A 14526-nucleotide genomic window follows, 5' to 3' on the forward strand; every position below is an offset into this window, starting at 1 on the left:
TTTGTAAGTGGAAGACCAGAACACTGCAAATATATTCAGCGCATAGTTTCTATATACGCATAGTTCATTTGTGAGTTGTACAAGTCTCGGTCTGATGGCACGTGAGGCCTTGCAGTACTTAAGCAAGTCTGGGACTGGTTAGTGCCTAGTTGGGTAACAGCTGGGAATCTCATGTATACAGCCTTGGGGTCAGTGATGGAAGGCAGGTGGCACCATAAACATAAAAAGGAAATAAATAAAATTCGTCCTTCAATGTGGGTTTCCAGAGATGCCAAGTATACAGACCCTATATCCATGAAGGAGCATCTCCACCCCATGGTTCAGCCCAGACACTGAGGTTCAGCTCCGAGGGCCTTCTGGCGGTTTCCGTCAATGTAAGACTACAAGAAACCAGGCAGAAGGCCTTCTTGGTAGTGGCACCCTCCAAGTGGAATGCCCTGCCATCAGATGTCAAGGATATAAGTAACTATACAACCATTAGAAGACATCTGAAGGCAGCCCTGTATAGGGAAGTTTTTTAATGTTTAATGTTTTGCTAGGTTTTTGTATATGTTGTAAGCCGTCCAGAGTGGCTGGGGCAACCCAGTCAGATGGGTAGGGTACAAATAATAAAATTATTATTATTATTAAGATGGCTACTTGAAACTGGCACGAAACAGAAATATAATCCTTACCTGTCAGTCCATCTGTCTATCATCTACAGAGCTTACTGCTCTCCCTTACAATTAATCAATACCCATTTTGACATTTGGAAGGCTAATAGAGATATGCATGTTTAAGCCTCGTGCGTGCAAGCAAATAACCACCCACCCCTTCACTCCCAGTTTTTGATGTTAGAAGTATATGTAAAAATAGGAATATTCAATAAATCTATTCATTAAACAATAAAAATGGTACCCACTTATAATTGGTATCTTTCTGCTGTTAGGTCATAGGAAGAGCCCTTAAATGAGTTTGACTAGAGGTCTGTTCGTTGTCTCCTGTGAAGTCTCCTTTTTTAGCTTTTGCGATCTGAGCATGTATTGGAGCTTCCTCTGACACGACTTTCCTTATTTCAGCTTCCAGGCTACTGCAGAATGAATTTTGCTGTGGGGGGAAAAACAGGGTGTGAAATCAAGAATTAAAACTGGCAAGGCTTCCTCTTGCAAGCTCTGTTACGGAGGACATTAAATCTTCTGGGTCTCTGGAAACCGCTTTGGTTTTTTTTTTTGTCATCGCATTAGAGTTGGCAGTCTCGAAGCCTTTTCTGTTCCCCTTAGTAGCGATAGCTGTGCTTTGACCAAAGCCAGTATGATTCTGAATACCAGAATGCAGTCCTATACCCTCTTACCCACTGAAGTCAATGAGACTTGCCTCTGAGTAGACATATATAGGATTACACTGTAATTAAATTTGAGATACAGACTTTTTTCTTCACTCTACCCCTCTCTCCTCTCCTTCTATCACAACTGAAAAGAGTGAACAATACAATCAGAACTTTAGCTTACTGTAACATTCTATAAGGGACGTGGGTGGCGCTGTGGGTTAAACCACAGAGCCTAGGACTTGCCGATCAGAAGGTCGGCGGTTCAAATCCCCATGACGGGGTGAGCTCCTGTTGCTCGGTCCCTGCTCCTGCCAACCTAGCAGTTCGAAAGCACATCAAAGTGCAAGTAGATAAATAGGTACTGCTCCAGCGAGAAGGTAAACGGCGTTTCCGTGCACTGCTCTGGTTTGCCAGAAGCGGCTTAGTCATGCTGGTCACATGACCCGGAAGCTGTGCGCCGGCTCCCTCAGCCAATAAAGCGAGATGAGCGCCGCAACCCCAGAGTCGGTCACGACTGGACCTAATGGTCAAGGGTCCCTTTACCTTTTACCTAACATTCTATAGGTTTCCTTTACATTTGTTGTTTTATGCAATTCTAGCTGCTATCATCTGTGGAGATCTGCAACTCACACACCTCACTAGAGATCTCAGTCTGTGTAATTTGTCACATGCATGTGATTCCGTTTACTGTTGGATCAAAGATCAGTCTCCCTTCAGTAAATTTGTTTGCGAACACCTGGCTTAAAGTTGTGCTACTGTGCTCCACTTCTCATTGGTGAATCTGTATTCTTTATTGGTTTCTAACATGGTCCACTTGGAAGTAAGTTCTATTGAATTTAGTGGAGCTTACTCTCAGGTAAAGTAAGGTTGGGATGCAGCCTTAGCCAACACTTAGGCTAGTAAAATGCTTTTAAACAGATCATGAGGTGTCTGCATAAGGATATTAATTTTATGCTATCCCCTGATTCTGTGTATTTTTCAGAACAAATTTTTATGGACACCTTTTTAATGTACTTCATTAACCCTGAAGAATTATTGAACACAGTGGCAAATTTTAAATTGCATTATTTAGTTTGACCACATGGGGGTAATCCTGCTTCATAAATACGATATATATACATATCCACAAGCACAATTTGCTTTCCTTTTTGAGCTCTCCAAGATGAGTTGCTTTGCATTATTATTACGTAACCTGGATTTTCTGCATGCTCTTGTTATATGTCTGAAAATATGCAAATAATCCATGCATGTTTCTTACAGTTCAAAAACGCTGAATTGCAATGATGAAAATAAACTCTTTCTGCCTGGCTATGAAGTCTAATTAGTGCGCTGCAGGGGAAGAAAAGAAAAAGATTTTGCAGAATAACTGCATACATCCATGATATTGGGGGCTCCTGTTTTAACTACTGAGTGTGCTTTTTAAACAGAGACTGCCAATAGATGGCCTTCATACGGTCCTGAAATACTTTCGCTCACCCTGTAAGCTCTTGTTGGGTTTCTGACAATTTTAGCTCAAAGTTTATATGTAGTCTTAGCCTTCCCTGTTTGCACAGGTATCCAATTACAGAAAAGCTCTCTGTGCCAGAAACATTACATTAAATGTCCCAGAGTCATCTGCTCATGATTTTTCAGTCTAGGAAGTGTTAGTTTAAATAAAGGACATGGAACCTGTGACCCTCCTGATGTTGTTCGACTCCAGTCCAATAACATCTGGAGGACCGCAAATTCCTTATCCCAGATTAAAACTTAACATTGGCAGACTAAATGCGTACTTATTCTGACCCATATATAGTGGTACCTTGGTTCTTGAACTTAATGCATTCCAGGAGTCCGTTCGACTCCTAAAACCGTTCAAAAACCAAGGCACGGCTTCTGATTGGCTGCAGGAGCTTCCGGGTTTGCGGCATTCGGGAGCTGATTTGTTCGACAACTAATCCATTCGGGAACCAAGGTACCACTGTATGTTAGGTCTGGCTCACACATCTTGATAAGCATGACTTTCTGGCATTTTTGCACAGTCGTAGTTCCCAGTGGGGAGCTCACTCTTGCTTTGCTCCGACCCCTGAACTTTTTTGTTGTTGTTTAGTCGTTTAGTTGTGTTCAACTCTTCGTGACCCCATGGACCAGAGCACGCCAGGCACTCCTGTCTTCCACTGCCTCCCGCAGTTTGGTCAAACTCATGCTGGTAGCTTCAAGAACACTGTCCAACCATCTTGTCCTCTGTCGTCCCCTTCTCTTTGTGCCCTCCATCTTTCCCAACATCAGGGTCTTTTCCAGGGAGTCTTCTCTTCTCATGAGGTGGCCAAAGTATTGGAGCCTCAGCTTCACGATCTGTCCTTCCAGTGAGCACTCAGGGCTGATTTCCTTAAGAATGGAGAGGTTTGATCTTCTTGCAGTCCATGGGACTCTCAAGAGTCTCCTCCAGCACCATAATTCAAAAGCATCAATTCTTCGGTGATCAGCCTTCTTTATGGTCCAGCTCTCACTTCCATACATCACTACTGGGAAAACCATAGCTTTAACTATACGGACACAGAATGGCAACTATGCCAAGGTTTAGCTTAGAGTGTCATCTGACCCCAGAGTCATGGTCAACATACTGTAGGAGCCAATTCCTAGGGGCCCAGGTCCCTTTGGCCTTATGTAATAAAATATTTGAGGGCCCTGGGTCTCCCCAAAGTTGATGGCCATTGCCATTTAAATGCTGTAGGTTGCACCCCAACATTCGATCAATCATGTGGGGCGGGGATTACCCCCCCCAATATTTTATTTAAGTTGGCGCTGCTGATCTTTAAGTCTGGCCCTACCCTAAGTTGCAGCAGCTGGTCCTAATTCTCATTACAATCTTCTCTGTTTGATAACCAGTGAATGATCTCGGAGGTGACTTCAAGGGACATGGAAAGAGCTCGTCAGCTGCTGACAATGTTGTTGAAGAAATCAGAGCCAAAGGTGGAAAAGCAGTGGCCAACTATGGTATGTTTCTCCCCTCTCATCTCTATCCCGCCTCTCCCCTGCCCAAGAAAACACATGCTGACAAAGCTACTATTTCTAACGCTTGAAATATGTAAATCCAGGTGAGGTTCTTAGAATTTGGCAAAATTATATATAATCATAAATGAAGTTTTAAATGACTGTTGCACGATTAGTGGTTTCCTAGAATTTTGCTTGCCAATTGTTCCTAATCTCAGAACTGGGGGGAAAAGTTTGGGAATTATTGTCACCCAGCTGAAAGGTTAAGAGTACCCAATATTATTGGGTCTGCTGTGACTAGGAAGTCACATGAACGATAAGCCCACACATTTTAGAAGGATTTGAAGTTATGCGATTCATTGCGGCTATGTAAGTGTGATTCACTTTCCAACAATTATCGTTTTTGCAGCCAGTGCTGTTCAGAAGCATGCTGTACGCTGTTGCATTAAATGAAAACGTACACGTTTAGCTTACCTGGGGCAGGTCATGAAGGCTAATATTTATGCTGAGTCCTTAAATGGTAGCTCTGTTTCTTTATTCTTTAAGCATCTGTGTGCTGCTTCATTGTGATCTATCTGGTAATTTCTTAGTGGCCATGGGATGAGCGTACTGTTCTCTATTCGCAGCGCATGCTGCTGCCTTTTGAAAGTGGTTTCCAATCTTGCATTTTATAAAGGCTTAAGTCCACACACAAATGTAACACACATATGACATGCATGTATTTACCTGCAGCTCCCATCCACCTGCATAGACTATGGCAAGCACTATGAAATGCATGTGCAACTGTGTGATGTAGGCTGACCCTTGTGTCAGAAGAACGTCAGAAAATAACCTGCAACATGTCGTGAAATTTATTGATTCATGTCCTTCTAGCTTCAAGGCACAGCCAGGAACCGAAGATCATGGTCTGGTGCTTTAAATGAGCTTAGTGTTTTACCCATCTGACACATGCAATTATCCTTAGATAATAAAGCAATATATTGCTTACTTGACTACAATTCCCATCATCCCTGACCACTGGTCCTGCTAGCTAGAGATCATGGGAGTTGTAGGCCAAAAAAATATCTGAAGGACCGAGGTTGAGGAAGCCTGCTTTAGATTGTGATGTCTGAAGCCCAGGCATCGGGAGATATTTGATGCATTAAAAACCACTCAAAATGCTGCTTGTTCCCACATTTAAGCCTTTTTTTTTTTTTTTTTTTTGGTTCAGGGTCTTAAATATGTGTTACCTTCCAAGGACATGTGCTCATACAGTGGCTTGGATCCAGACAACAGCAGTACACATTGTGCCATACGCAAAGCAGGGTTTTTTCCTGCTTCATACCCCCTGGTGCCTCTCTGCAAATTTACTTCTGAGAGCCAGGAGACCCCCCTGGAATGGCATGTGCCGGAGAGGCTGCAGCTGGGATGGGTATTGGCGCTTCCTGCTATGAACAAGCAGAAGTGGCTTCCACTCACCCAAAGGGCTCATAGGATCTAAGGCGGTGTTTTCTTCCCCATTTCGGCTATTGGGTCTATCCACAGGCATCTATTTGTGAGCATAATGTCTCTGGTAATTATGAATGCAGCAGGAAGAAATCGCAGTAGCTGCAGTTGCAGGAGTTACTGCTGTCTATGGTAATCAACTTGTTCATGCAAATGCATAGCCCAGATACTCTGTGCATGAGCAAAATTTGACGTGTAATGGCCTCTAGGGATCACATTCAGGTTTTCTAGTGTCCTGCTTTCCACCAGCATGGGTGTATTCTATCTAACTAGAATATTCTCATTGGTGATTGAGGTTTAAGTTCTTTTTCTATAACTTCTTTCTGCAGATTCAGTGGAAGCCGGCGAGAAGCTTGTGAAAACTGCACTGGATGCTTTTGGGAGGATAGGTATGATTATTTTTTTTTTAATGAGACAGGGTGCTTCTGTCCTAAATGGAGGTTTAGGACAGACTTAGGAGGTTAGCTCCCACATAGCTGCCCTGATCTTTCAGATGCAGCTCATGAAAAGGCTTCTGTATCCACTTGTGTGGTGGACAGCTGCATGAAGGCATCCTTCTGTTATCAAGAGCCAACCATCCTATTGATGAGAAGAGGGAGGATTTCAGCTCACCTGGAGCACCATGTGGGCATCAGGGCATTTGAGGAGTCCTGTCCTGAAGCTACTGTGATTAGGGCAGGACTGTTAATCTCTTACTCATTAGGGCCCAGCCATGTACATTTTTGAATGTCACTATGGACGCGGGTGGCGCTGTGGGTTAAACCACAGAGCCTAGGACTTGCCGATCAGAAGGTCGGCGGTTCAAATCCCCATGACGGGGTGAGCTCCTGTTGCTCGGTCCCTGCTCCTGCCAACCTAGCAGTTCGAAAGCACCTCAAAGTGCAAGTAGATAAATAGGTACTGCTCTGGCGGGAAGGTAAACGGCGTTCCCGTCCACTGCTCTGGTTCGCCAGAAGCGGCTTAGTCATGCTGGCCACATGACCCGGAAGCTGTACACCGGCTTCCTCGGCCAATAAAGCGAGATGAGCGCCGCAACCCCAGAGTCGGCCACGACTGGACCTAATGGTCAGGGGCCCCTTTACCTTTACACAGATGCATAAAACGGCAAGGCAAAGTTTTATGGCGCCACTTCAAAATACGTAAGGAGTATTGAATTTGAATTAACTCTCTTTTTCACATTGCAACAGCATTATATATTCATGCTAAGTTGTCTGGCGGCCTGAACCTTGGACTTGCTGTTCTAGCAAATGCTTAGGATAGAAAGCATAAGCATGTCCTTGTCCTTTGTTTGAGAGGCATTGCTTCATTTAGATATGCAAGTGCCCCTGAATTTGAATGAGGCTGTTAGGCCAGTTACGTTCCAAGAAGCACTTTCGTTTGCCCAAATTTTAGTAACTGTTCATTCATTCCAAACAAAAATGTGGGGCGTTCTTTTCTCTCTTGCCAGTCTGTTACAAGTGGCTGGGGCAACCCAGTCAGATGGGCAGGATACAAATAATAAAATTATTATTATTATAGTAGTTGTTGTTGTTATACCAACCTGATGTGCTGCAGCCAGAGACTGGAGTCACGTCCAGCCTTTAACAAGTGCAAGCATTTTGCATTCCTGAAATGTACTCTCTCTGTGTCTCAGGACTGGCCAGATTTGCTAAAGGCAAAATTAAATGCAACTCAAGTAGTAGTGAAGATTTTAGCATGCATATCAAAACTATGTATAGCGAGTATATGTCTATATAACATTTTGTGTGCATTTATTTTGCAGACATACTTATCAACAATGCTGGGTAAGTAGATCTGACCGACAAAAACTTTTTCTTCTGCCGCAGATTCATGACGTTGTGATGATTTTGCTTCCTTTTCTTCTATTTAGGATACTGAGGGACCGTTCATTCGCTAGAATTAGTGATGAAGACTGGGGTGAGTTGACTAAGTAACAAAGCTCAGTGACATGGATCAGTGGTGGGGAACAGAATCTGGTCGGTGGGGCATATCATTATCTCCCAACACCCTCCCCCCATGTTTGACAGGCGGGTGGACCAGCCACCTGTCAATCACCTGATGCAACAGTGACATCAGGTGACCCATTTTTGCCCACATACTTTGAAATGAAACAGTGAGGCCGAAGGCACAGCCTGCAAAGTGCCAAAGGTCAGCTGATCACTGGGCATTATGAACCCCAGTGCACAGTTCTTCATCAGACCTGATAATCTTCTAGTCTTTAGCACAGAACTTTCCAGGTGTTGTTGATCATCAGTACCTGTAAATTCCTTTCAGCTGAGCCATATATTTACCTGCCCCACACCTGATGTCATATATGGTGTTGGGCTTGGCTGAAAAGACGTTGTAGGCCAAATGGGAAGCTTTGGTGGGCCTAATTAAACTCACAGACTGAAGGTTCATCCTGTTGGCTTAGATCCAAACTGAGGTTCCATTGATGGAGCAGAGCAGAGTTCCACTAATAGGATCCTTTTTCCAACAGAAGCTATTATGGTAGTTTTTGCAGATCTTACATTTACTCTGCAGACCCTTTGAAAATCTGTTCTGGATTGTTGGGGGACCGACCGTAGCTGCACGAGAAGTGGCACAGAGGGCTAGTCAGACTCCAGGCCATTGTTCCAAAGAAAAGCATCCATATTGCGCTTTAGAATTGACCTCTTTCACTCATTCAGGAAACACATGCATTAAACTGCTTGAATTCCTTCTAGATATAATTCACAAAGTTCACCTGAGGGGGTCTTTCCTGGTAACCCGAGCTGCATGGAACCATATGAAAAACCAGAACTTTGGCAGGTGAGTAGATTGGATTGGTCATTGAACATACTGCAGGAGGGATCCAAAACTCTGTTGAATTAATAAGAGTTAAAGTACTCTGTGGTTATGTTACCACCTGTTTCTCTGTAAAATCCATAATACTTTAATCTTAAAAAAAGAAAAGAATTCATCTTTCCTTTTAAAAAGGAAAAAGAACCCTAAGGTGGTAGACAACCATCAAAACCATGATGTAATGGTTATTAAATATAAGCAGTAATAGTTGTTGTTGTTGTTCAATAATACTAACAATAATGCTTAATAGCTGTAGAGCACTTGCATGTGAGGAACCTTGAACACTGGTATTATCTAGTTGTCCTCCATACAACAGCCCCCTAAGGGATAGCAAACATAGTCCCTTCCAGATGTTATTGGACTACAATTCTCATCCCTGCCCATCGGACATGCTGGTGTAGGAATGATGAAAGTTGGCAACATCTGGAGGGCACCTTCTTGGCAACCCCTGTACTAAGGTTAGCCAATATTATTGCCCCAAATAGCCAGGCAGGGGCAGGGGGCTGAGTGAGAATAAATTTGCTATGAGCAATCATGGTAACATACCCAAATGTCTCTCTTAATCACTGCCATTTCAATAGTTTGTGGGACTCTACCCTGAGATAATCAGGGTTTATTTAAGGAAATCAGCTCTGAGCTCACTGGAAGGACAGATCCTGAAGCTGACTCTCCAATACTTTGGCCACCTCATGAAAAGAGAAGACTCCCTGGAAAAGACCCTGATGTTGGGAAAGATGGAGGGCACAAGGAGAAGGGGACGACAGAGGACAAGATGGTTGGACAGTGTTCTCGAAACTATGAACATGAGTTTGACCAAACTGTGGGAGGCAGTGGAAGACAGGAGTGCCTGGCATGCTCTGGTCCATGGGGTCACGAAGAGTCGGACACAACTAAACGACTAAACAACAACAACAACCCTGAGATAGCAGAATATCTCCTATTTGCTAGTCACTAACTTGCACTTCCAAACCTTGCTAAATGACTTGGCTGTTCTCTTACTAGATAAGAGGGGAAATCATTTTGCCTGGTGCTGTTTGCTGACTTGCCCTATCACATTACAGGATTCATCTCCCTTGCTTTTACTGGCCTAGTCCCCTTGTCCCCTTTCAAAGTGTTTTCTGCCATGACATATTAATGCAGGAATTCACTGCATTTTGTTTTCCAGAATAATTATGACTTCCTCAGCTGCTGGGATATATGGCAACTTTGGCCAGGCAAACTACAGTGCTGCCAAACTTGGTCTTTTGGGTCTTGCGAACACACTTGCAGTCGAAGGCAGAAAGTACAACATCCATTGCAACACCATTGCTCCCACCGCAGGTTCTCGGCTAACGCAGACTGTCATGCCTCAGGGTAAGCAATCTAAATATTAGCAAAGTGGCTGATTTAATATCACAGAACTGCCCATCTACTTTTCTGTTCCTGACATTTCTTCCATTTCAGGTGAGCTTTGGCTGTGTCATTAAATCACCGAAACGGTGGCAAAATTACAAAGGATCACACAGTCAAATGTTTTTCCTTTTTCCTTTTCTTTATTTGTTATGTTAGTAATATGCCACTTCTCCTCTAAGGAGCTCAAAGTGGTGTACATAATTCTCCCCATGTTATCCTCACCAAAGCCTTGTGTGGTAGGTTAAACTGTGAGTTGTTGACCGTTCAAAGTAACCTCATGGCTGAGTGGGAATATGAACCCAGAACGCTAACTACTGTTCCACACTCTGGTGTGTCCCTAACTACCCTGAATCAAAAGCAGACTAGAACTTCAAGTTTTGAAATGTTATTTGTTTTGACTGGTCCCCAGCAAGTGCAGATTTTTTTTGAAAAGAAGGAGAGAGAAAAAGAACGGAAAAAAATGTAACAGAGAATAGATCTACCATTGGCTCTTCGCCATAATATTTAAAATCAAAATTCTGGACTTGGTCGCTTAACTTTGGGTGCTAAGAAATTTTGCACTAGCAGCATGTCTGTTTTTCTTTTGCAGTAATGATACCTTTTCCTGGATCACTGGAAAAGCTATTGTTGGCAACACAGTGTCTGGGATTTAATGGAACTGTAAACTAGATTAAACTTTTAGTCTAGTCCTTCAAGGAGCAAAGAGATGAGCTGATTCATGTAACTCACTCACCGTAAGTGCCGCATAAGACTTTTAGAGAAGCACATGCTTTTATTTTTCCAAACAACAACTGAGGAACAACTCAAAACTTATTTTCACAAAGCATGCTGGGGATTAAATAGGTCTAGGCTCAGTAAAAGCGAGGCCTGAGAAAATTTCCTGCCCCCTGTTTGGAGACACACCTCTTTTGACCACCTCTTGCCTGGCACTGATGGATTTGACTGCTTCTGTATGAGACCACCAGTGCTGCTGATTGTGGTGTTTTCAAAGCAACTTCCGTTTGCTTCATTGCATGATGCTTGCGATGCTGGAATAGATGTGCTTGTGTGTGAAGCTCACTTTAATCCTGTATCTTCATATCGTTCCTCTTGTCTTCCAAAGACAAACGCAGACCACTAAGACTCAGAATCAAGCTTTTGGTCTTTGATGTGCTGTCACTTGGACTTACGCATAAAGCGCAATGTTCTGCATTGATGCACTTTGGAAATAGTTCTTCAATGAGCGATTCAGCCCAGTGGCTGCTGCAAACCTTCCAATATCTCCCAATTTTAAAAATAATAAATAATTTCACCACTTTTAGCGGTATTGTTTCAAGCACATCCACAAATGCAGCATACAGTGCCTCTTATGAACCAGTTGCATGTTCCATTAGAACAGGCATCCGTTTCTGGGGCCTAATGTGGCCCACCGGTTGGTTTAAATCCGGCCCCTGTGGCAGTTTATTTCCCCAGGGTAAAATCCTAAAAAACGCTCAACAACTTCAATCCTAAAAAAGGTCAACAACTTTGGTTGGCCCTCATGCATGTTCACTGCATCAAATCTGGCCCTCTTTGAAAAAAGTTTGGATGCTCCTGCGTTAGAAGAAAGCAGTTAAAAGCTTCCCATCTGATACAAGCAAAGTTATCTGCTCATAAATGGGGAGAAAAGACTGTTCAGGACATAGTGTGCAAGATTCACCCTCCTGAATTGTAGCGAGCTACAGTTGTATCATCTTTAACTGGATATGGCTTTCCGCCTGTTTATGGCCTTTGTTCTAATGCAAGGAAGCAATATGAGATACAACGGCATTTGTGAAATCCCAGTTCCCTTTCTCCCCCAACTCCTAAATATATTAATCTTGGAGTGTTACTTTGTCATCTTCTTCCACAGACATTCTTTTAGTGTCCTACACAGACTCCCATTTCATTTCTGATTAAGGTTAAAGTAGACATTTACTTGAGTGTACCCGGCGTCGACATCCACCTCTTAAGTGCTCAGAAAAAACTGTGCATGTTTTATAAAAAGTAGATGCCAACATTTTTGTTCATCACTCAACTTAATGCCACATGGGTGACTTCTAATGTGAACCTATAAGGGCCGGCATATTTTATGTGAGCACCATGTTATTGAGTTTTTAAACTGAAATTTCAGTCTTCAGCATGCGTTCCTCCAAAGTGACAGCGGAGGTTTTAGGGCAGTGCAACTGCTTCCCTCGCACTGGGTGCTGAGTGGAGGGCACCCCATAAACACTTGCCTGGCTATGGGAAAGAGTTGTGAGGGCTCTGACAGGGTCCTCGAGTCCTTCCACCTTCTTCCCAAAGCCTAGTTAGTTCTTGCCCAGCTTTGGGAAGGAGGTAGATGGACTTTGAACCCTGCTGGAGCCTTCATGCCTCCTTCCCAAAGCCTGGCACGGCAGGAGTGTCGTGCCATCTCCAGAGGAGGAAAAACTTAAAACACATTGCAGAGTTTCTAAGAAAAAAGATCAAAGGCAATTGTACTTCATCCAGCAGAGCTTTACTGCTACTGAAGGCAAATGAGCACAATGGTCACAAATCCAATACATTCAGGATTGGCAGAGTCTATAAAAATCCAGTTGCAGCTCTTACAATAAAACTTACAATACTTATAAACCTTAACGCTATAGCACACACTACAGAACACTAGAACAACGAGATGGAAAAGAGAAAGTAAAGTGAAGGCCAGGCTCCTTCTGGCCTATTATAGTCAGCATGACCTTGACAGAGAGATAACAGAACCAGTTTAACCCAGCTGTACTCAGCTTCCCAGAAGAAATAACCCAAACAAGAACCTTCTGCAAGATTCTCTCATGCAGAAAGAAACTTTCCAGAACACTCCTGAATTAAACAGAATAGGAACACATCAGATCAATATTTTCTGTAGTAAGAAATACAAACTGACAAGGACGTCTGCTGGGGAGGGTGCCAAATTTTGACCTAGCTTAGGGTGCCACAGTATCAAATTCCACCACTGAAAGTATGTATGTCACATTAATAAAAAGCATTTGGGGAAAAAAGGAAGAAAAGAAAGTATGTATGTCACATTGCAAAAGGAAGAGCAAGAGGAGATCGCACGCCAGACTAACGTTGATATAGGCAAAGCTAATTTGGGAGGGTTTTGTTGTTTTTTTGCTCTTGGTGCGTGTGAACCAATGTTTATTGAATTTGTCAGAAAACTTGATAAGCTGCTTGCTCCTGCAGCAACCATATTTCTTCTGTAGGCTTGTCCCACCATTTCCTGCCTCTTGGTGCAACATCTGTTCTTCCCATGGGTCTTTGTAAAAACCATGCGGTGTACATAGTAGTTAGGGTGTCAGACTAGGAACTGGGAAGGTGGGACTCAAATGGCCACTCAGCCATGAAGCTCACTGGGCGGCCTAGGACCAGTCACTGACTCTCAGCCTTACCTACCTCACAGAGTTGTTTTGAAGATAAGGAGATGGGGAGAGCCATGTAACACTCTTTGGAGGAAAGGTGGAATGATACATTGAAATGTGTCCCAACTTCTGTCTCTGTGCTATCATGCCTGGATGAAAACTCCATGCTGGGTGTTTTTGGACAGCAAGTTATCACTTGCAATGTTTTATTTTGTACACCACATAACGCTCTTAAATTCTGAAGGCAAGAAGAGAGGCAGATTGGCTCCTAGTACATTTTCAAGCACAATTCAAAGTGTTGGTGCTGACCTTTAAAGCCTTAAACGGCCTTGGCCCAGTATACCTGAAGGAGCGTCTCCACCTCCATTGTTCAGCCCTGACACTGAGGTCCAGCTTTGAGGGCCTTCTGGCGGATCCCTCACTGCGAGAAGTGATGTTACAGGGAACCAGGCAGAGCGCCTTCTCGGTAGTGGCACCCACCCTGTGGAACACCCTCCCATCAGATGTCAAGGAAATACAACTATTTGACCTTTAGAAGACATCTGAAGGCAGCCTTGTTTAGGGAAGTTTTTAATGTTTGATGTTTTGTTGTATTTTTAATATTCTGTTGGGAGCCACCCATAGTGGCTGGGGAAACACAGCCAGATGGGCAGGATATAAATAAATTATTATTATTATTATTATTATTATTATTATTAGTGCCCCCTCTCCCCAAGGAGGTTACAGTCTAAAATTACGGGGAAGTGAGGAAGAGAAACAAGGATAACAAAGGATGAATGTGAGCATGCACTTACGAGTATCAGTTAAGCCTGGTATTTTATCTCTTTATATACAACTAGGATGGGGAAACTGTGGCCCTCTAGATGTGCTAGGACTCCCAACTCTTGTCAGCCATGGAGAATGGTTGAGGATGATGGGAGTTGTAGTCCATCAGCAACCTGAGGACAGCAGTTTTTCCATTCCTGGTGTGCAACGTCTGTACTAGAGTGTATATTTTTGCAAACTTACATTATTTTAAACTCCATCTAACCTAGATATGCTGGATGCTTTCAAGCCAGAATATGTGGCTCCTCTGGTTCTTTGGCTTTGCCATGAAAGTTGTCAAGAGAATAGCGGACTGTTTGAGGTAATATCCCTGTATTATCCTTTCCCGGCAACAAATTGTTCACATGGTCA

General features: G+C 43.3%; 1 protein-coding gene across 1 annotated transcript in view; it reads left to right on the forward strand.

The window, feature by feature from the left end:
- HSD17B4 (hydroxysteroid 17-beta dehydrogenase 4) overlaps positions 1-14526 on the forward strand; it is a 72525-nt gene that overhangs the window by 9386 nt on the left and 48613 nt on the right. Inside the window, exons 3-9 of the mRNA XM_080973331.1 lie at positions 4172-4279; positions 6091-6150; positions 7524-7545; positions 7632-7678; positions 8467-8551; positions 9750-9937; positions 14385-14476. Of these exons, the coding sequence (XP_080829457.1) occupies positions 4172-4279; positions 6091-6150; positions 7524-7545; positions 7632-7678; positions 8467-8551; positions 9750-9937; positions 14385-14476 (602 nt within the window). The remainder of the gene's footprint in view (positions 1-4171; positions 4280-6090; positions 6151-7523; positions 7546-7631; positions 7679-8466; positions 8552-9749; positions 9938-14384; positions 14477-14526) is intronic.

This window comes from Podarcis pityusensis, assembly GCF_964106645.2.
Source record: "Podarcis pityusensis genome assembly, chromosome: 11".
In the NCBI taxonomy this organism is placed as follows: domain Eukaryota; kingdom Metazoa; phylum Chordata; class Lepidosauria; order Squamata; family Lacertidae; genus Podarcis; species Podarcis pityusensis.